The sequence below is a fragment of the Chenopodium album genome, chromosome 10 (genome assembly GCF_948465745.1).
Source record: "Chenopodium album chromosome 10, dcCheAlbu1.1, whole genome shotgun sequence".
Classification (NCBI taxonomy): Eukaryota; Viridiplantae; Streptophyta; class Magnoliopsida; order Caryophyllales; family Amaranthaceae; genus Chenopodium; species Chenopodium album.
In genome coordinates this window covers 7260997-7278209 of record NC_137843.1, presented here as the reverse complement: position 1 = coordinate 7278209, position 17213 = coordinate 7260997, and the positions used below count along the sequence as shown (strand labels likewise).

General features: G+C 34.9%; 3 protein-coding genes across 5 annotated transcripts; all 3 read right to left on the bottom strand.

Annotated features, from left to right (window-relative positions):
- Positions 1-469: 469 nt before the first annotated feature.
- On the bottom strand, positions 470-2388 carry LOC145562112 (double-stranded RNA-binding protein 3-like). Its single transcript, XM_081622293.1, has 3 exons — positions 2012-2388; positions 1615-1834; positions 470-1489 (listed from the first exon to the last, which is right to left on the bottom strand). The coding sequence occupies exons 1-3, from the start codon at positions 2252-2254 to the stop codon at positions 780-782; spliced, it is 1173 nt and encodes a 390-aa protein (XP_081478419.1). The 5' UTR covers positions 2255-2388; the 3' UTR covers positions 470-779.
- A 1953-nt stretch (positions 2389-4341) lies between these two features.
- On the bottom strand, positions 4342-10124 carry LOC145562110 (putative protein S-acyltransferase 7). Its single transcript, XM_081622290.1, has 5 exons — positions 9576-10124; positions 8077-8259; positions 6243-6539; positions 5258-5491; positions 4342-5150 (listed from the first exon to the last, which is right to left on the bottom strand). Exons 1-5 carry the CDS (start codon positions 9663-9665, stop codon positions 4629-4631), a joined length of 1326 nt encoding a protein of 441 aa, XP_081478416.1. The 5' UTR covers positions 9666-10124; the 3' UTR covers positions 4342-4628.
- Positions 10125-13018: 2894 nt separating this feature from the next.
- On the bottom strand, positions 13019-17071 carry LOC145563348 (putative serine/threonine-protein kinase PBL7). Of its 3 annotated transcripts, none has more exons than XM_081623794.1 (6): positions 16608-17071; positions 15367-15569; positions 15076-15265; positions 14540-14931; positions 13553-13929; positions 13019-13429 (listed from the first exon to the last, which is right to left on the bottom strand). In XM_081623794.1, exons 1-6 carry the CDS (start codon positions 16714-16716, stop codon positions 13408-13410), a joined length of 1293 nt encoding a protein of 430 aa, XP_081479920.1. In that variant the 5' UTR covers positions 16717-17071; the 3' UTR covers positions 13019-13407. The 3 variants fall into 3 exon arrangements, with proteins under 3 accessions (XP_081479920.1, XP_081479921.1, XP_081479919.1); XM_081623795.1 differs by having other exon boundaries at positions 13553-13890; positions 15367-15572; positions 16608-17070; XM_081623793.1 differs by having other exon boundaries at positions 15367-15572; positions 16608-17069.
- Between the last annotated feature and the right edge of the window lie 142 nt (positions 17072-17213).

The window sequence follows — 17213 nt, the reverse complement described above, 5'->3', positions numbered from 1 at the left end:
AATTAATCGTAATTGTTACAAGTAAAAAAAACTTGGACATCGAGTTGAGTTTGGTTACAAGTTAACACTTCCGTAGTTCCGTAGGGAATAGGGGAGGTTGAGGGTAGCATTAATGGTAAGGACAAGCGCAAATAAATTGGGTCTGAGTCTGACTAACAAAAATTGTAAATGCATTGCGTTTATCACTGCAATTGTCTGCTCCTACACACACTCTACCCTTCCATTTTATTGCCATTTTCATCTTCTCTCTCTTTCTCCATTTAATGCTCTCCCATCTCTCTCTTAACTAACCAGTTTTCATTCAATGCCCTCTTCTCTCGGTCACCCAAAACATTTTAATTCCATATATTCATAAAAATTAACAATTAAATAAGACAAAAGTATGCCTTAACTAGTATTGTAGTACCATTTCGCAAAAGTTTACTGGAAATGATTACTATGTTACATCGACTCTTCAAAAGTACCCGTACATATTTTACCACTACTACTAGTACCGTTATACAAATTTTTTACCGTGACTAACAAATTTTGCAACGACCCTTCAATGGCACTCCGACATAGATATCGACACTCAGATGCTTGATTTTGCAATAAAGCATGCCATGTTCCGAAAATGATACTTAGACATGTGCCTGTGTTAAATACTTAATACCACGTAGTACTATTTGAGCCTAGTCAATGTAACATTGTAACATACTGATACTACTACTAGAAGAAAGGTTACTTATTTCTAATAGTTTTAACTAATAACTACAAATTAAATTAAACTACCTAATTAATCACTCTTGTTTGATCTGCAACTTGATTACTTGAGAACTGAGAGTGGTAGAAAGCTGTTGAGAAGATTCAGGAGGCGAAATTACAGCAGCAGAAGAAGAAGATTCATCTTCTTTTACCAAAGGTTTAACAGGAGGAGCTGCACAAACTGGGATTACTGATCTAATTTGAACCGCAGGCGCAATCCCTCTAAGATTACTGTTGTAATTACCCATGATACCCATTTGAGCACAGCTTAAGGACGATCCCAAAAACAAGTTCTTGAATTGGGTTTCGCCTTGTTGTTGAGAGGTGGAAATTGTTGATTTTACAATACCATCAAGTTTACCAGGACACACAAGATGACCTTCATTCAGGTTGAAGTTTGTACTGCTAGTCTTTAAAGTTAAAGGCAGGATCTTTGACATTGTTCTTGGAGGTGGTGGTGGTAAAAGATCAACAAAACTACTGCTTTTTTGCTGTGAAGTTGAAATTTCTGAAGGATTTTTCAAGGGTAAAGTTGTAAAATACTTGTGTGTCTCATCTGATCTCCAAGTTCTTGCATTTCTTGATGATCTTCTATGATGATTACGATTATGATGATTATAATCCCTTTGTTTTCCTGTTTTCTGAGATTTGAAACTTGATAAAACCCTAGCAACAATCACTTGATCTTGCTCTCCTCCAAGATTGTTATTCTCTGCTGTTTCTATCTTTGGAAACAAACTTGGCACTGCATAACACAAAGTCACAAACATAACAATTAATCATCATAAAACCCGTGCATCGACTAGTATAATAATTAATTTGGGACGGAGAGAGTACATAGACTTGTACATAGACTATAAGACTACATACTTGTTTTCAAGGAAGACCAAGCAGAAATAGCAGCATTTTTCTCAGCTTGCTTCTTAGTTTTAGCTGATTCACCAGTAAAACTCATACCAGCAAGCTCAACAGTACAAGTGAAAACAGGAACATGCCCTGGTCCTGTTCTTATAGTTGTATAAACAGGCAGATTAAGTCCTGCTTTGTGAGCTGTTTCTTGCAGAAGGTTCTTGTACACTCCTGTCTCATCCTTCCCAACAACAACAACAGCAACAAAAAATAAAGACGGGATTTAATAACACCCCCTCCGCTCAGAATTAATTGTCACGTTGATAGCATAATTTTTAAAAAAGGCCGTAACATGACAACTAACTCCGAACAAAGTCCGTATCATATCATAATTAAATGAAATAAAAAAGGAGCGTACAAGAACTCTAGCAGTAAGGGATTTGGACCCTCTAGAGGAGAGTAGATTAAGGGCAACTTCAGCAGCAGCATGTTCAGCTTGCCTTAAAGTAGGTGAATAACCTGGACTTTCAAATACTTCTCCATTAAAATTAACTGAAGCTTTAAATCTAGGAGCATGATCTGGTCCTTCTCTTCTGCAAGCATAAGATGGTAGATTGAAGCAGCTTCTTTGTGCTAATTCCTGAAGTTGATTCTTGAACATGTTCTTTTTTTTTTATATATATATGATTCTTGTATTTATGTTATATAAACCTTGTAAAAAACAAAAAAAGAGAGAAATTCAAAGTTGAGTAAGTAGACATGCATAAATGCAAGACAATTGAGATAGTAGAATGTACTTAGAAATAAATAACTATTACTACCAACTCATTTAACAACAGTAGTAGGAAGAGTAAATGAGCTAAAATAAAACTAGTGAAGAAATGAGTATAAAAAGGGAGTGAAATTGTATGAGAATGAAACAAACCTGCTATTTTTTTTTTTTCTTCTCTCTCTTAAATTCTGTTTCTATGAAGATGACTTTACTCCCACATTTGCATGGAGATTGATTGTTGGAAGTACTCTTCAAGTTAATAATAATAGGATAGAGAAAAAGAGGGATAGGAGATAGGACAGCTGACCAATAACAAAAATATTTGCCCATGTTTGGACATTGTACTGAACCTGATCTATGGATAAAAAATTAAAAAGTTATTTTTGTTTGAACGGTACCCGTCTCATGAAAATGGTAAAAATAGGAAAAACTTTTAAATACGGACATAGTAATTGTTTTTGTTTATCATAATATTCCCTCCATTTCTTTTTATTTGACACGTTTCTTTAATCACGTTTGACAATGCACAAATTCAATCATTAATATTTTTAATTCCCGATAAGCAAAAATTATAAAAATTTGATATTTTGAAAATATACACTGTGACGAATCTAATAAAATATCACTTGAATATATTTTTCTTCACATACAAATCACAAAACATGATTAAAAGAAGGTGTGTGAATCATGCTAAAGTCAAAATGTGTGAACTAATAAAAAACGAAGATAGTAGAATTTTGTTAGATTGCTATAATAGGTACGGAGTATTGTATATACTTCATGTGTTAAGATTTACAACGATATATTACTACATGATTTTTGTAATCCCTTCGTCCCCTATTGATGGTCACTTTTGCTAAAAAATCACGGGAATTAAGGAGAAATAAAGAAAGTACATTGAAAAGGTAAATTTACATTGGGTATGCAAAAAAGTAGAGAGAGAAAGTAAAATTTACATGGAAAAGTTAAATTTGCACAAATATTTTTGCAAATGTTAGAGAATTTTGGTAAAAAAAATAATATTAATGGTACTTGAAAAAAGCAAATGTGACTAACATTTTGAGTCACCAAAAATGGCAAAAGTGACCATCAATAGGGGACGGAGGGAGTATTATAGCGAGTATCCAATGCCACATAAAATTATGTGGTATACATGTCATAAAAAAATCTAAAAGCAACCATAAGATTAGATTAAACATTAAACTAACCAAATCATGTCAAAGTTTTAACTTAATATCAAATCAAAGTCAAAAGAGAGAAATTATTTTGAATGGAAGATTACAATTTACAACAACCATAGAATGAAATTGTTTGTATTGAGACATTGACTTTCCCAATGCAAATAAAAGCACATTTTCCAAACAAAATTTTCAAATTTATGAAAAATAAAAAATAAATTAAAGTAAATAGCTTACGCATTAATGTCAATTTCAATCAAGGTGTCTGTTTCTTTCTCTTTCCTTTGTCTTATTTAAGTGGATGAGTTATTACCCAACAAAAGGTTGTCCATGTGTTGACCAAACAGGTACCTTCCAAAGTATTGACTTTCTGATTCATATTTTTAATGACTCCATCTTTTCTTCTGTTTTTCTTTTCTTTATTTTTTATTGTCTGTTTAACATATAGTCCATCTTTGTCCGGATAATTCTTTGATTTTCTTTTTGTTTTCTTTTATATCTGCTCTCATCTGTCTTAATTCTTAAATCATCATAGGGCCACTTTTTTTTTTTTTTAAACATCCCACCCCACTTCTCGTCGTTTAAGGTTATGCACAAGGATTAAAGATTCACAAACTCGTTTTCAAATTTACTAGTATTAGCCTACAGAAAGTTAATGTATGGAGCTGTATAACTATGAAGCATACTTAAATCTCTTGTATGGCTTTAAGGAAGCAGTTGTCCAGGTATTTTGGCGCGGATATTTCACTTGCATTGAAAGGAGGATCAGAGTAAGAGAAGTGTGAGTGAGGTTAAGAATACAAGCAAGAAGTGAATACAATACAAGGACCAAAAAGGTGGAAGGAAAGAGAGAATTCATACATCACACCTGTATCTATCATTTCAAACACCATTTTTCGACAACTGAATATCAACACCCCTAAGGAAAAACAAACTTAGCCCTACAAATTCACATACAATTTAAACGTGCTGTTGAATTGGATGACCAAGTTTCCTGAATCACGCCCCAGCCAAACACATACCCCGCTAACAATAGAACACACTGATGTAATGAAAAACTTATAAGCTCCTGGGGTTGTCGCAATTCACAACTTAATGTCTGTATGCTGATTTCCAGCAGGCATCGCAGTAGTGCTGCTGCCACCTACTCTAGCTGCCAATGCAAGAACTTCAGGTGACATTTCCCAGTTCCCGCTCTGCCTTCCCCAACTAGAACGTCTAGGGTGTAGTCCACCACGCTCCCCAATTTCATCTACATGACCCCTTGTTTCAGGAGATGCTTCACCTAATCTTCCATCTTTGATATTTAGGATGTCATTGTCGCTTACTTGTCCTTCACCGGATTCAAGGCCTGGCCCAAATTCTCCACCCCATGTTGCCTTTCGGCCTATCTCTATGTCATCTGTGCCCTTCCCCATGCTTGGGCTGACAAATCCTGCCCCCATTGGCCGGACTGATGGAGGAGACTCCCTAGGCACCAAGGCCCTGAAGTTGTTCTTTGATGGGGGAATACTTGTGCAAAATATCTCCTTGAAATTCTCCACCACACCCTTGTTGTATGGGTTAGCCCGTCGATCATATCTATATCTGAAGTTTTCATATGTTGTCTGCAAAGACGAGCATAAGAGGGAGCAATCCCGATAGTCATTAGAACTAAGCACTAAGACATGTCAACTACAAAACATGGACAGATTAAATTTATAGAATGCATTACCTGATTCGTACTTATCAGATACAAGTGGAAGGCCGTAAGGCCACCCACAAACCAAACTGCGATGAATGTATAAACTATGAGAACAACGGACGCAGGAGTCTTAATCATAGCCTTCCATATTGATGTCTCTTCTGCGTCCATGATCCTCTTAATGTAGACCCAGCAAAATGCAAAAACATATATACACAAGATTGTAGTTGTGGAAACGAACATGAAGAAGAATCGATAATTTCTCTGCAAAAAGTAACTTATCATGTAAGTATATGCACCTTCTCAAGATTCCATCATCACGGGAAAGCAGGCACCTTACAAGTGAGAATAATGAGCTGCAGAGTAGATAATATGAATATTCCTAGAAAAAGGAACACGTTGAAAGTGTTATAATTTCAATCCCAGGTTGTCCCATTTTATTGTCACTTCATATTTCTTTTTATCGCCTTCCAATAATTTCCACCATGCTAACACACAACTAAATATCTATAAGAAGTCAACCAACCATACACTTAGCACAGCACTATAAGACTGCAAAACATTCCTTATACCACTGGAAAATTGCAAAAAGTCAACCCCAAAATTCCTTCATAAATTGAAAACCCAAGAGCTCAATAAAAAGCAAGTAGACCTAAAACATTGAAATGCCAACAAGAATGTCTTTATCAGATTTTATATCTAAGAAAAGTGACTTCGATGTAAAAACTATTACTGTGAAGGTATTCCAGCAGCAGGAGAAAAAATTGTAACAGCATGTCATGTTACCAAAAAAAAAAATAAGTGAGAAGACGAATAAAAATTTATATAGCGCATAAGGCTAAGAATACAACATTCTTAAAGCCAACGAACAAGAGCACTATAATTTGCATCACAATGCATATTTCTAAACACAGACTACATCCCCACGTATGACTCAGCCACAAGGATGATGCATAGCAGCAATATTGGCAGAAAATACCACTATAATACCTATAACCAAGCAGTAAGTACTCACCAGCCCAATGCATTGGCCGACCCATGGACAATGATGATCAAATCTTTCCACACAATTGTTGCAAATTGAACAATGAGAGCAGCGAGGAGGTCTGTAAAGCATGCAAGTATCACAGTATTTAATTTTCACTGGGATGCCATTGACCTCTACTTCTTTAATTCGTGGCAATCGTAGCTGTGGTGTCTGGGCGCCCCCACCTTCAGCACTCCCATCAAAACCTTCAGGTTCTGGAGGGTGCGCATTGCGGGGTATTATACCAGGATCTCTTCCAGAAGTAAGTAAAAGGAGGACTAAATCCTGGAGAAAAAGAAAAGAAGCGTAAGAATTTGACATACCACAGATTTCTTTTCTGAAAAAATATAACACAGGATCAAAATTCAATACAAAAATTAAGATTTCAAGAACTAATGACTGGAAATGCTAAAAAGGATAGTTTTTGCCACAGATGGTAACAAACTTACAACCAATAATTATTCGGTCAACAGCAGTGACGACTTATGACATCATAGTGTCATACATTACACAACCTTAATCTTCAGCTTGGTGGAAAACTGGCAGCAGTTCTTTTAAAAATTGAAACTAGTTTTTTTTTTTTTTTTTTTTTTACGTTTAATAACCTAAGCTGCCAACAAGAAACATCTACAAATTTCAGGAAAATAAAGACCCAAACAGCAAGTTACTAGATTTTACCTCAATCACATCAAGCTGCAAAAAAGGAAAACTGCATAAATTCCACGTGTCTTATCAAGCTACTTTACTCAAACTCTTCATTTCACCTAAAATGCTGGGGTAAAATCATCAAAACTCCAACATAGATATGGCCAGGCACACTACACTTTTTATAACATAGCCTAAGTCTGAGACTAGGACATGTAGGCATGTAGTTGTGTCAATCATGAATCAAGGAACCTTAACTAACTAGTATATCATTTCATTCATAAAATCAAAAGCACTACAACTCACATACTACTGAATGAAAATAATACAAGACACACATAAAAAATGCTTGGTAGATTAGCAACGTTCAATTAGTCAAATAAGGCCCGACAGAATGAATTTGTCAAAAGTGATTTAACAGAATGAATTTACTTCAAAGACATAGAATCCAGCCTCCATTTATCCTCATAAGGATGTTCCACAATGTCATGCACATATAAGCAAAATGGTTTTAACTTGCCTAAACCCAAAGAAAGTGCAATGAAAAGGTACAAGGACTCAATAAAACCTGATGTACAAAGGGTCTTGTTCCAAACAATTAACTGAAGGAAAAACACAAACTTTATGCATCCCTTCATCTTATTTACAGCATGGGGCCCACTTTAACAAGGATGCAAATTAAAGCAAATGCAGACAATTCTTATAAAGGAATGAAAAAGAACAAAAAGGGTGAACAGAAAGCTACTTAAAGCATTATAAAAATTAACAAGTAAATGTATTAGCAAATAATTGAATTGACCACAAGATTATTTGGGAAATTCTGGATCTTCAACCATTGACAATGCCTCGAAGCATTTCAGCAATTAATATCCTAAGCTAACATATCATGCAAGATACTTCGTATAATTTATCATTCATTCCATGAAGCTTCAGCACGGACAGCACAGGTCATGCTGTAAATACTGGTTCAACTAACTCAAGGAGCAAGCCACAAACCAAGCCATGTCAAATCGAAAAGTAACAATTCCAAATATGAAAAGTTAGGATAAGAGAAACCCAACAAATCAAATCATCTTGAGTGATTGGTTATGAGTAAAAAGAAATTAAACATGAATTAGGATGAATAGAATGCCACAGCATTAAATAGGAGGGAGAATGAGGAAGATAGAGAACTCACATAAACGGTGACCACCACCACCACAACCAAGATTGATATTCCCGAATTATGAGAATAAGCATGCATCAGCTTTCTAGCAACAAAAACACAAAATACTGCAATCGGGGCAACGATGAGGAATATGGTCAAAAATAATGACCTCACATCTGGTCCAAATATTAGCTGCCCCTGAAGCAAAAATTTCTGCAGAGTAACAAGTAAAAAAAATCATAGTTAATGAGCAGAAAAAGCAATGTCAAATTTACAGCACCATTCCAATTCCAAATCCCAAATATCTTCCAAAATCTGAATGATTAATATAGAACAATCAAACAAAATATAAACAAAACTCGACATAAATAAAACAAGAAAGAAGACCAAAGACTACCAAAATGCACAAAATGTAAACTCAGATTCCAAAGACTATGAAAAAGAGGATATTACAAAATAAACACAGCTTCTACAAGAGATGAATAGAGTAAGTATCAGAATGTATACGTCAGCATCCAGCATTGCTTCCCAATTAACTTATTTATCTTCAAACATGAGAAAGATCACTTTAGTGACCAAACAGCATTGCTTCCCAGTTAACTTATTTATCTTCAAACATGAAAAAGATCACTTTAGTGACCAAAAATAGACAGTACATGAGAACATGACCATAGGCAACTTAGAGTCACATTGTACCATAGAAGTATGTTTTGGTAAACGATTGACAATTAAAAGGAATAGAGAAGAAAATGATAGAAATTCTATGAACTGAACAGTCTATCAGATACTTCATATAGTATACAATTGTAAATAGTTCACAGTTTGTTATTATCATCAATTAACACCACCATGAAATGATAATCAAGAGAATGCAAAAATGTGGAAATTGCCGCAATAATGCCACAACGAAAAGGAAAAATCAATAAAGTTGCGAGAGGCAATCGAAAATACATTCCAACCCCAATTAATTATAGTCCCCTTCTTACAGGACCATGTCACATCATAAAGTAGTGGCTCCAATGCAAAAACTTAAACCTTCCTAGTCATCCAAAGGAAAATCATTCACCATTGTAAAGGCCTCCTCATCTCATCAGTTCAAGACACGACACAAAGATTCAACAAACATTGAGGTTATTTATTCATACAAAAGATCTTATTGAATCAAGATAATAATACTCCACATTCACTAAGTACAACAAACTATCAAATGCAAAGTTCAATCTTCAGCTAAACAGCTACTAGTAGAAACTAGAAAGATACAGAATCACCAAAGATTTAGCTCACATTATTGCACTTATTATCAAAAACACCCAATTTTCAATTCCCAATAAAGCATACCAAATTCAAAAGCAGCATCTCCATAAATATCTAATTGACATTACAACCAAATCTACCAATTAATATCAAACTAATTAAACAACAAATTCAACACTTCAATAGCCACTAAAATGGGAAAAATCCTAGAAAATCAAGAATACCCAGAACCTATAAATATTTATATAAAATAAATTAATAAATAAACAACTTACATTACTGCCTTTCCATGTTTGATAAACCCTTAAATCAGTAGACCCAGATGCCGGATCCGACTTCTGTGACGGCGGCGGCACAACGTACATGCCTTCCTTTTTTTTAAAAAAAAATTTTTTGGGGGTGAACCCAACCTTCTTCCCCAAAATGCAAACTTTTCAAACCCCAGAAAAAGAAAAAAGATGAAAACTTTATTCTAGGGTTTTGCGAAGTAGTAACAGCTGAACCATTTGAGACCCACCAAAAAAAAAAAAATTAAGTTGAAATCGACGGCGAAAAAATTAATTGATTCACCGGAAAGTTAAAGAACAAGGGTTTTACTTAAATTGATCAAACAAACACCCATAAAATTTGAAAAAAAAAAAAAAAAAAAAGGAAGAATCTTTTTTTATAATTTAATTAGCTTTTCTGAAATGTTTTCCCAAGAATGAGTGAAGAGTTTGGTGGTGGGAAGGAGAGAGAAAATGAGAAAGAAAGGAAGAAACTTTACAGGATGTTCAAACTAATTTGATAACGTGACTTGTTCTGTCTGGTCCTATTTCGACAGCTTTTCAAATGGGAAGGAACTCCAGTACTAATATATTTAAATTTTTTCACCTAATTAATTTGATTTAATTAGGGGTTTAGACACTTAAAAATGTTGTAAATACAGCCATATAGGTAATTAAATTGTTTCTAAACAAGCCCATTTGGGTAGCTTAACTAAACTTTAGGACTTAGGAGCATAAGTTTATGATTAAAAATGTTTTGAAAAAAAAAAAAAAAAGTTTATGATTAAAAAAAAATTTTAAAAAAAATTATTTCTAAACAGAATTGGTTTTAAAGTTTTAAACCCAATTTAAAACCAAAAAAAAAAAAAAAAACGTAGTAGTAACACACTAAAACCTTTAGAATTTGTTATATACACCTTTGCACTAGTAAGTTTTTTTTTTTAAAAAAAAATCTGTATTATACTCTGACTTGTGAATTAGCAAAAATCCAACAAGACTACCATGATTGACTTTTTTTATTGTCAAATGTATTGTCAACCTTTTATTTCAAATCCTAAATAAATACTTCCTCCGTTAAATGTTAATTGCAACAAAGGGGTATTATTTGTGAGATATAAAATGTTTCTTTGTTGCAATTAACATTTAATGGAGGAAGTACAAAAGTTTTTCCTATGGAGTTTTAAAAAATGAATAGCTATAAGCATAAGAAAAAATGAATATGTTGAATCATGATCACAACTCTTGATATCTTCCAAGTAAAATGAAATTTAGACCATGATTTCGTTAGTTGTTCTATTTAAAAATAATGATGATAACATTAGACTTGGTAATCCTAAACCGACCTAAAAGATCCGACTTGTGACCTGAAAATGACCCAAACCCAAATTAATCCGATGCGAGTCGAAGTGGAGTTGACTCGAACGTGACCCGATGCCCGAACAGACGTCTCGAAGTTGACCCAAAACCCGAAGTGACACTAATTGATTAACCCGAACCAACATGTGCAGAAGCGACCTGACCCAAAGTGACACGATAGGTACTTACGTCTTTTTTTTGTGTATTTTTTTTTTTCAATTCACTTTAGTTTCTATGTAGTAATTATTATGTAAAAGTTACTACTATTATTGAAATAAGTGGGAATTTTCCCACAATTTTTGTAAGTGAATTTATTTTTGGCGACTTGATCCAAATTTTACCGGACACAAACTAACCTGACCCGAACTTGACTCGAAAACTAATCTTGAAAATTAACTCGATTCGAACTGACCCAACCCGAACTGATCGACTCGAACTCAACCCGAAGGATTAACTCGAAATTGACCCAAAACCCGAATTAACCCGAATCCGGCTCGAATATTTTCTAACTCGAAAGCGACCTGAACGACCTGTTTGCCAGGTTTAGAAACATTATCAATCTACATGCAAAACAAAAAATGTGTCCCAACTCCCAATGCTAAACTTGTATAATTGTCCCTCCGCTAAAACACCTCTTTGGCTCTTTTCAAATTTTTCAGCGTTATGTAGTTTTCTTGTTAAACATTCATCCACCGTAACCTACTTTGTTTAATCACTATTGCCTCGCCATTCTTGCCCTAACAAATTCGTTTCACTCTCCTTGATTCTTCTTGATCACCATCAACACCACCGTATGTACCATTGAGGAGATCAAGCAACAGTGGAAGGCTAGAAGCTATGAAAACGGAATGAGAGAGAGAGATATTCCATCGCAAAGAAGATAAAAAGACACTTTAATATATCCACAACATTTTTTTTCCTTAGGGTTAGTCTCAACATGAGTCTTGCTCAAGATTCTTGCAATAAACTCATCTTAGACTCATGTGAGTCTTGCATGGAGTTCGGAAAATCCAAACCCATGTCAAGACTTTGCAAGGCCAATGAAAATTAGCCACCTCACCAACCAAAAGTTTACAATAATTTTTTTTTTTAAAAAAAAAAGTATATTTTACAAAAAAATAAATATATTTTGAAGAGGATTAAGTGAGTTTGGAGTGAGTCTTGGGATAATGTGAATAAAGTATTTTAAAGTTAGTGGAAAGCTGATGTGCAGAGTCTGAAGTCTTGGTCCGAGTTTGGGGATAAACTCACCCTTATACATATACGTGTTCCTTACATAAATTTTGTGATGAAATTTGAAAACAAAATCTTATATTGTCCAGTACTTAAAGATGCCTCTAGGCTGTGTCGGGTCATGCCTCATGTCAGACCCACGTGCTTTGGGGTTAGTTAGGCTTAGCCCATGGCTCGCCCCACGAGTTTTGTGTCGTGCGTGCTGGACCGAAGTTTTCAAAAGGTTGACTTGTACACGGTCCAGGCCCACATACTATAGTGACGGGCTTGCGTGCCTAAGCAAAATTGCATTAATTTTAGAATGCTTTGTCGTGCTGGGCCTTATCGTGCTTCTCCCAAATAAAGGCGGCCCAGGCCCGACCCATGCTACCATGTCGTGCTTTTTTCGTGGCAGGCTTCAGCCCGACCCGACCGGGGCTAATGCCATCTTTACCAACTAAAGATCTTTCACTAGAAAGCTAATAATGTAAATTTGTTACATGATTAATTATTTAGTTTTTCAATATAATTTACCTCAATACCTCATATAGTCATTTACTCAAACAATTTATTTTTTTCTATACTTAGGTCAATATTAAATCCATGCTGTGTATTTTGCTTGATAAGTCATGAGATTTTAATTTTGGTGCTCTATTGTATCTTGAATTTTCCCATATCCTTCATATTTCAACATAAAGGCCTATGACCTATCTATTCTTTAGATGGGAATTGATGAAATCCCATATCCACATAACTCGTAAATAACCTGATTCAAGTGACATTGCATATGAATTTGACCAATAATTGATAATTAAATCATCAAAGATGATGAACAATATCAGATTCAATCCTACGAATACCAAAATTATCATTATATTATCTAATTTCATACGAAGTATGTATGTCATTCAATAGTTTCCTGCACGGTGCAAATCTTCAGACAAGGACAGAAATAATAACAAAAATGTAATCCATCAGTAAGCATTGCACTGAAGCTTAGCTTCACACGACTTAATGCATGCCACAATGGAAACTTGACAATGGCATGGAATTTGCTATTCTATCCTAAATCCTAGGAAGAAGAAAAAAAAAACTGAGCTAAACTAGTTTATCATTTTCTATTCCTAACACCCTGATTCCCTTCAAAACAATATGCCAACTTGCAAATAAACTCGTGGCAACTCTAACCATGGTTATCGCTGTATTGCAAATTCACGATGAACTATATCTCTAGAAAGAATATCTTCAACCAAGTCCTCCACTTCAACGATTCCTAGTGCATTTGTGCAACCCAACTGCAATTTTCAGCAAGAGATAAGATTAAGTCAAGCGACTTCAGTATTCGCTAGCTATTTTCAGTAAAAGTCTCATAAGACTAAAAATGGATATTGTGCTTGATATTAATCAAAGATAACTACCTGCTTACACCATCAGAGCCACCACCTGTACTTTGTCGTCTCTTCTCTCTCCATTTCTCTCCCCACAATTTGGCCTCTGCTACAGCCTGCTCTCTATTTACATCAGGGTTCAATGTTTTAGCTGTTTCCCCGGGGCTAGGGCCAATGTCTATAGAAACTCCTTCAGATTCACTGCGAGTACGAACATGCTTCCTAGTTGTCAGATAGCTCATGGCAAGAGCAACTTCATGCATGGTGGGCCGAGCAGTTGATTTCTCTCTCAGGCACATGGCTGCAACCTCTACAGCCTTGTTCAGTGAAGACACAGAGAATTGCCCTTTCAGCCGGGGATCTGCTAACTGCAAATAGTTTTTGGGATTTTTCAGTAGGGGACGTGCCTGCAACCACAATAAAAACCTTGAAACTCAGACAACTTCACCTCTTTCATTCCCGCCTCCACTCAAATGTGAAAGTGTTATTTTCAACTGATAGAAAGAAATAAATCAGAAGATACTAGAAATCAGACTTTATTGCATAGGCAGGGTGAGAGACAATAACCAGCCTAAGACCTCGATCAAGTAGAGGCACATAGTACAAGATTCTTTCAAACTTTATTTATGTTAGCTAGCAAGATGATGAAAGCATAATCCTACTACCAATGGTATTAATCATACGACTTAAATCTCTGATTACTGCTGAAGGCCAAAGGGAAATAATTTATGCCATTAATTAACTACCAATCTACCATCCATTGAAGATGGTGAATAATACATAAAGTTACCAAGGAGATCTACTAACATTTAATTAAGCAAAGTCCAAATTTAAAGTGACAAGTGACATGAAAAATTTCCAATCTTCTAGCTAGTTTTAAATCATTCCACTAAGGCTACCACTTAAAAGCAATATGAACTATGAAGGCGCCAAAATCTCCCAAAATATTACCAGATGACCAGACAAATGAGGCAGATACATAAAATACATAGATGGGGGACAAGTTAAAGAAAGTACCCAATCAACAAGAGAAGTTCTGCCACCATTACGAGTTGGTTCAACGGCTTTACGTCCACTGATAAGCTCCAACAAGACCACCCCAAAACTGAATGTATCCGACTGTGGTGTTAATTTACCAGTTAAAAAATATTCCGGAGCACAATACCCATGAGTACCCATGACTCTAGTGGAGACATGAGAATTTTCTCCAACTGGACCAAATTTTGCAAGCCCAAAATCAGAGAGTTTTGGATTGAAATCGTTATCCAGCAAAATGTTAGATGGTTTTAAGTCTCTGAAAATAACAGATGGTTTTGCTTCATTATGCAGGTAGTCCACTCCTTTAGCTGCACCAGCTGCAATTTTCATTCTCGTCTTCCAGTCCAGTGGCTCCTTGTCAGGTGGAAGATCTGCAAAGAGGCCACATTCAGGACATTAACCAATGGTAAAAGAAAGTGATGAGAAGAGCGTGCACCACTGCACCATATATGACCTCAAAGTAAATATACGATACAAACAATAAACCACTTGAAATGTTTTTTCTGTGAATGTACCATGAAGATGAGCTTCAAGGGATCCCATGGGCATGAATTCAAGGACAAGAAGACGCTGACTGCCCTCAGCACAATATCCAAACATATTTACGAGATTTGGGTGTCGCAGAAGAGAAAGCATGAGAATCTCCACTAAGAACTCCTTTTCACCTTGAAGACCAGATGGATTGAGTTTTTTTACAGCAATAACCTGCCAATAATCACGCATATTCAAAAGGAGGAGTTTCAGGACATTATACAGACTAGTAAACCTGAGATTAGAGCTAAAACGATTACTAGGAATATATATACCTCATTGTTGCTCTCAAGTATTCCCTTGTAAACAGACCCAAATCCACCTTCCCCAAGGAAAGTTTCTCGGTGAAAATTTCTTGTTGCTGTAGCAAGCTCTTGATAGTTGAACACTCTAGCTTTATTTCGACCATTTCCTATATCATTTGTAGCAAGAGACTGCTCTTTGGAATCTGCCTCAGCTTTCTGCTCTTGTTTATTGGCTTCTGCAACATTTATCAAAAAAAGAAAACCAGTGATTAAAAGAAGTGATACAAGCCAAATTTTGATGATAATATACCTTACAGATTAACAATGTAATGCATAAACTAGGACACTTATGGTGCTTAAAGACTATTCCATTATTAAATTCATTTAGTAAGGGTGCTCACATTCCCATGTGAGATACCGATAGGCGATAGCTATCAATAATCGAAAGACAAATTTTGGCGCAACAAGCAATAAAAAATATTGAACTTCACCAATGATTCTTGGTTACCCAACTCATGTATTACAATCTACCATTTCATATATTGGTAAAAGTCATCCTAAAATAATATTATGATTAGGCCTTTTAAACACATGTTAACAAGATGGATCAAAACTGCCTAAAGATGGGCCTCTCAAGTCTCACCCAATTAAAGCTTCTCAATATCTAGGCCAATATCCAAAGGATTAAACTTCAAACTTCTTGAAGTTAAGTAATAATAATCTTATTGGAGTTTACCAAGGAGAATAACAATTTGTACCGATGAGATTGCGGATTACACGAATCATCGATTAAACTCGAACTTTAGTCATCGGAAAATCCATAGAAAACGTAAAAGAACCAACCTAATTACTACATCAACAATCACTTTGCTATCAAAAATCACTTTTCTAAAACCAAAATCATAATAATGAATCAAATAACATTGCACATTCTACAACTAACGTTTTGAGTATTACCAAAAAGTCTTAACCATCAAATGGCACAATTAAGACATGTTCTTACGCTAGAACTAAACCATTAAAATAATTGATAATTAATTCAAATTTCCAACAATTATCATTTAAGGTTATATAATTGGACAAGGAATTAAAATGGGACTGAATTAACACTAAAAACTTCGTTTCAAAAACCTGAATTAAATAAAAAACAAAATTTTAATCATGCTAATACTTATTATTAAATTAATTCAAACACCAACAAATTGAACTAATTAATTAAAATTCGCCAAAAAAAAAGTTATATATAAATGATCATAGATAAAAATTCTTACCCAAATTACGATCAGGGACAGCAGGGTCTTTAAAAGATTTTAAATTCTCCCCATTAAATTCCTGGTAATTCCTCCTCTTCCTCCACCCAAAACAAAGCCAATCAAGCATTTCTCAAGAAATTAACCCAAATAATTAAACCCCTCTTCTATTTTATTCCAAAATTCAGAGGTTTTACCATAAGAATTTCAAGAATTCAGAAATTAATCAAAACCCAAACAATTCTGCATTAATGGGTAATACAGAAACAAGAAATGTTATCAAGAATTTGCAAGAAATGGGGATTTTTTCTGGGTAAATTTAATAAATTTGCTAGCTTTTTGAAAAGGGGATTGAAGAAAAAATACTAAAATTCAAAAATTAAGAGAGAGAAAGAGAGAGTGAAACAGAGGAGTATAGAGAGTGCAGTTACAGGGTGAAAAGGGAGGAGTTGAGAAATCAGGCAAAACATGCGATGCCTTAAAAATGAGAATTCTCCGTGTTTTCACATTCTGGCTATGCTGTAATATTTATTCTCTCTCACGTGTCCCCCTTTCCTTTTTTTTTTTGCTTTTTTTTTTTTTCCGTGTGTGTTTTATACATCCCCTTGGCACACACGTTAAGGAAGA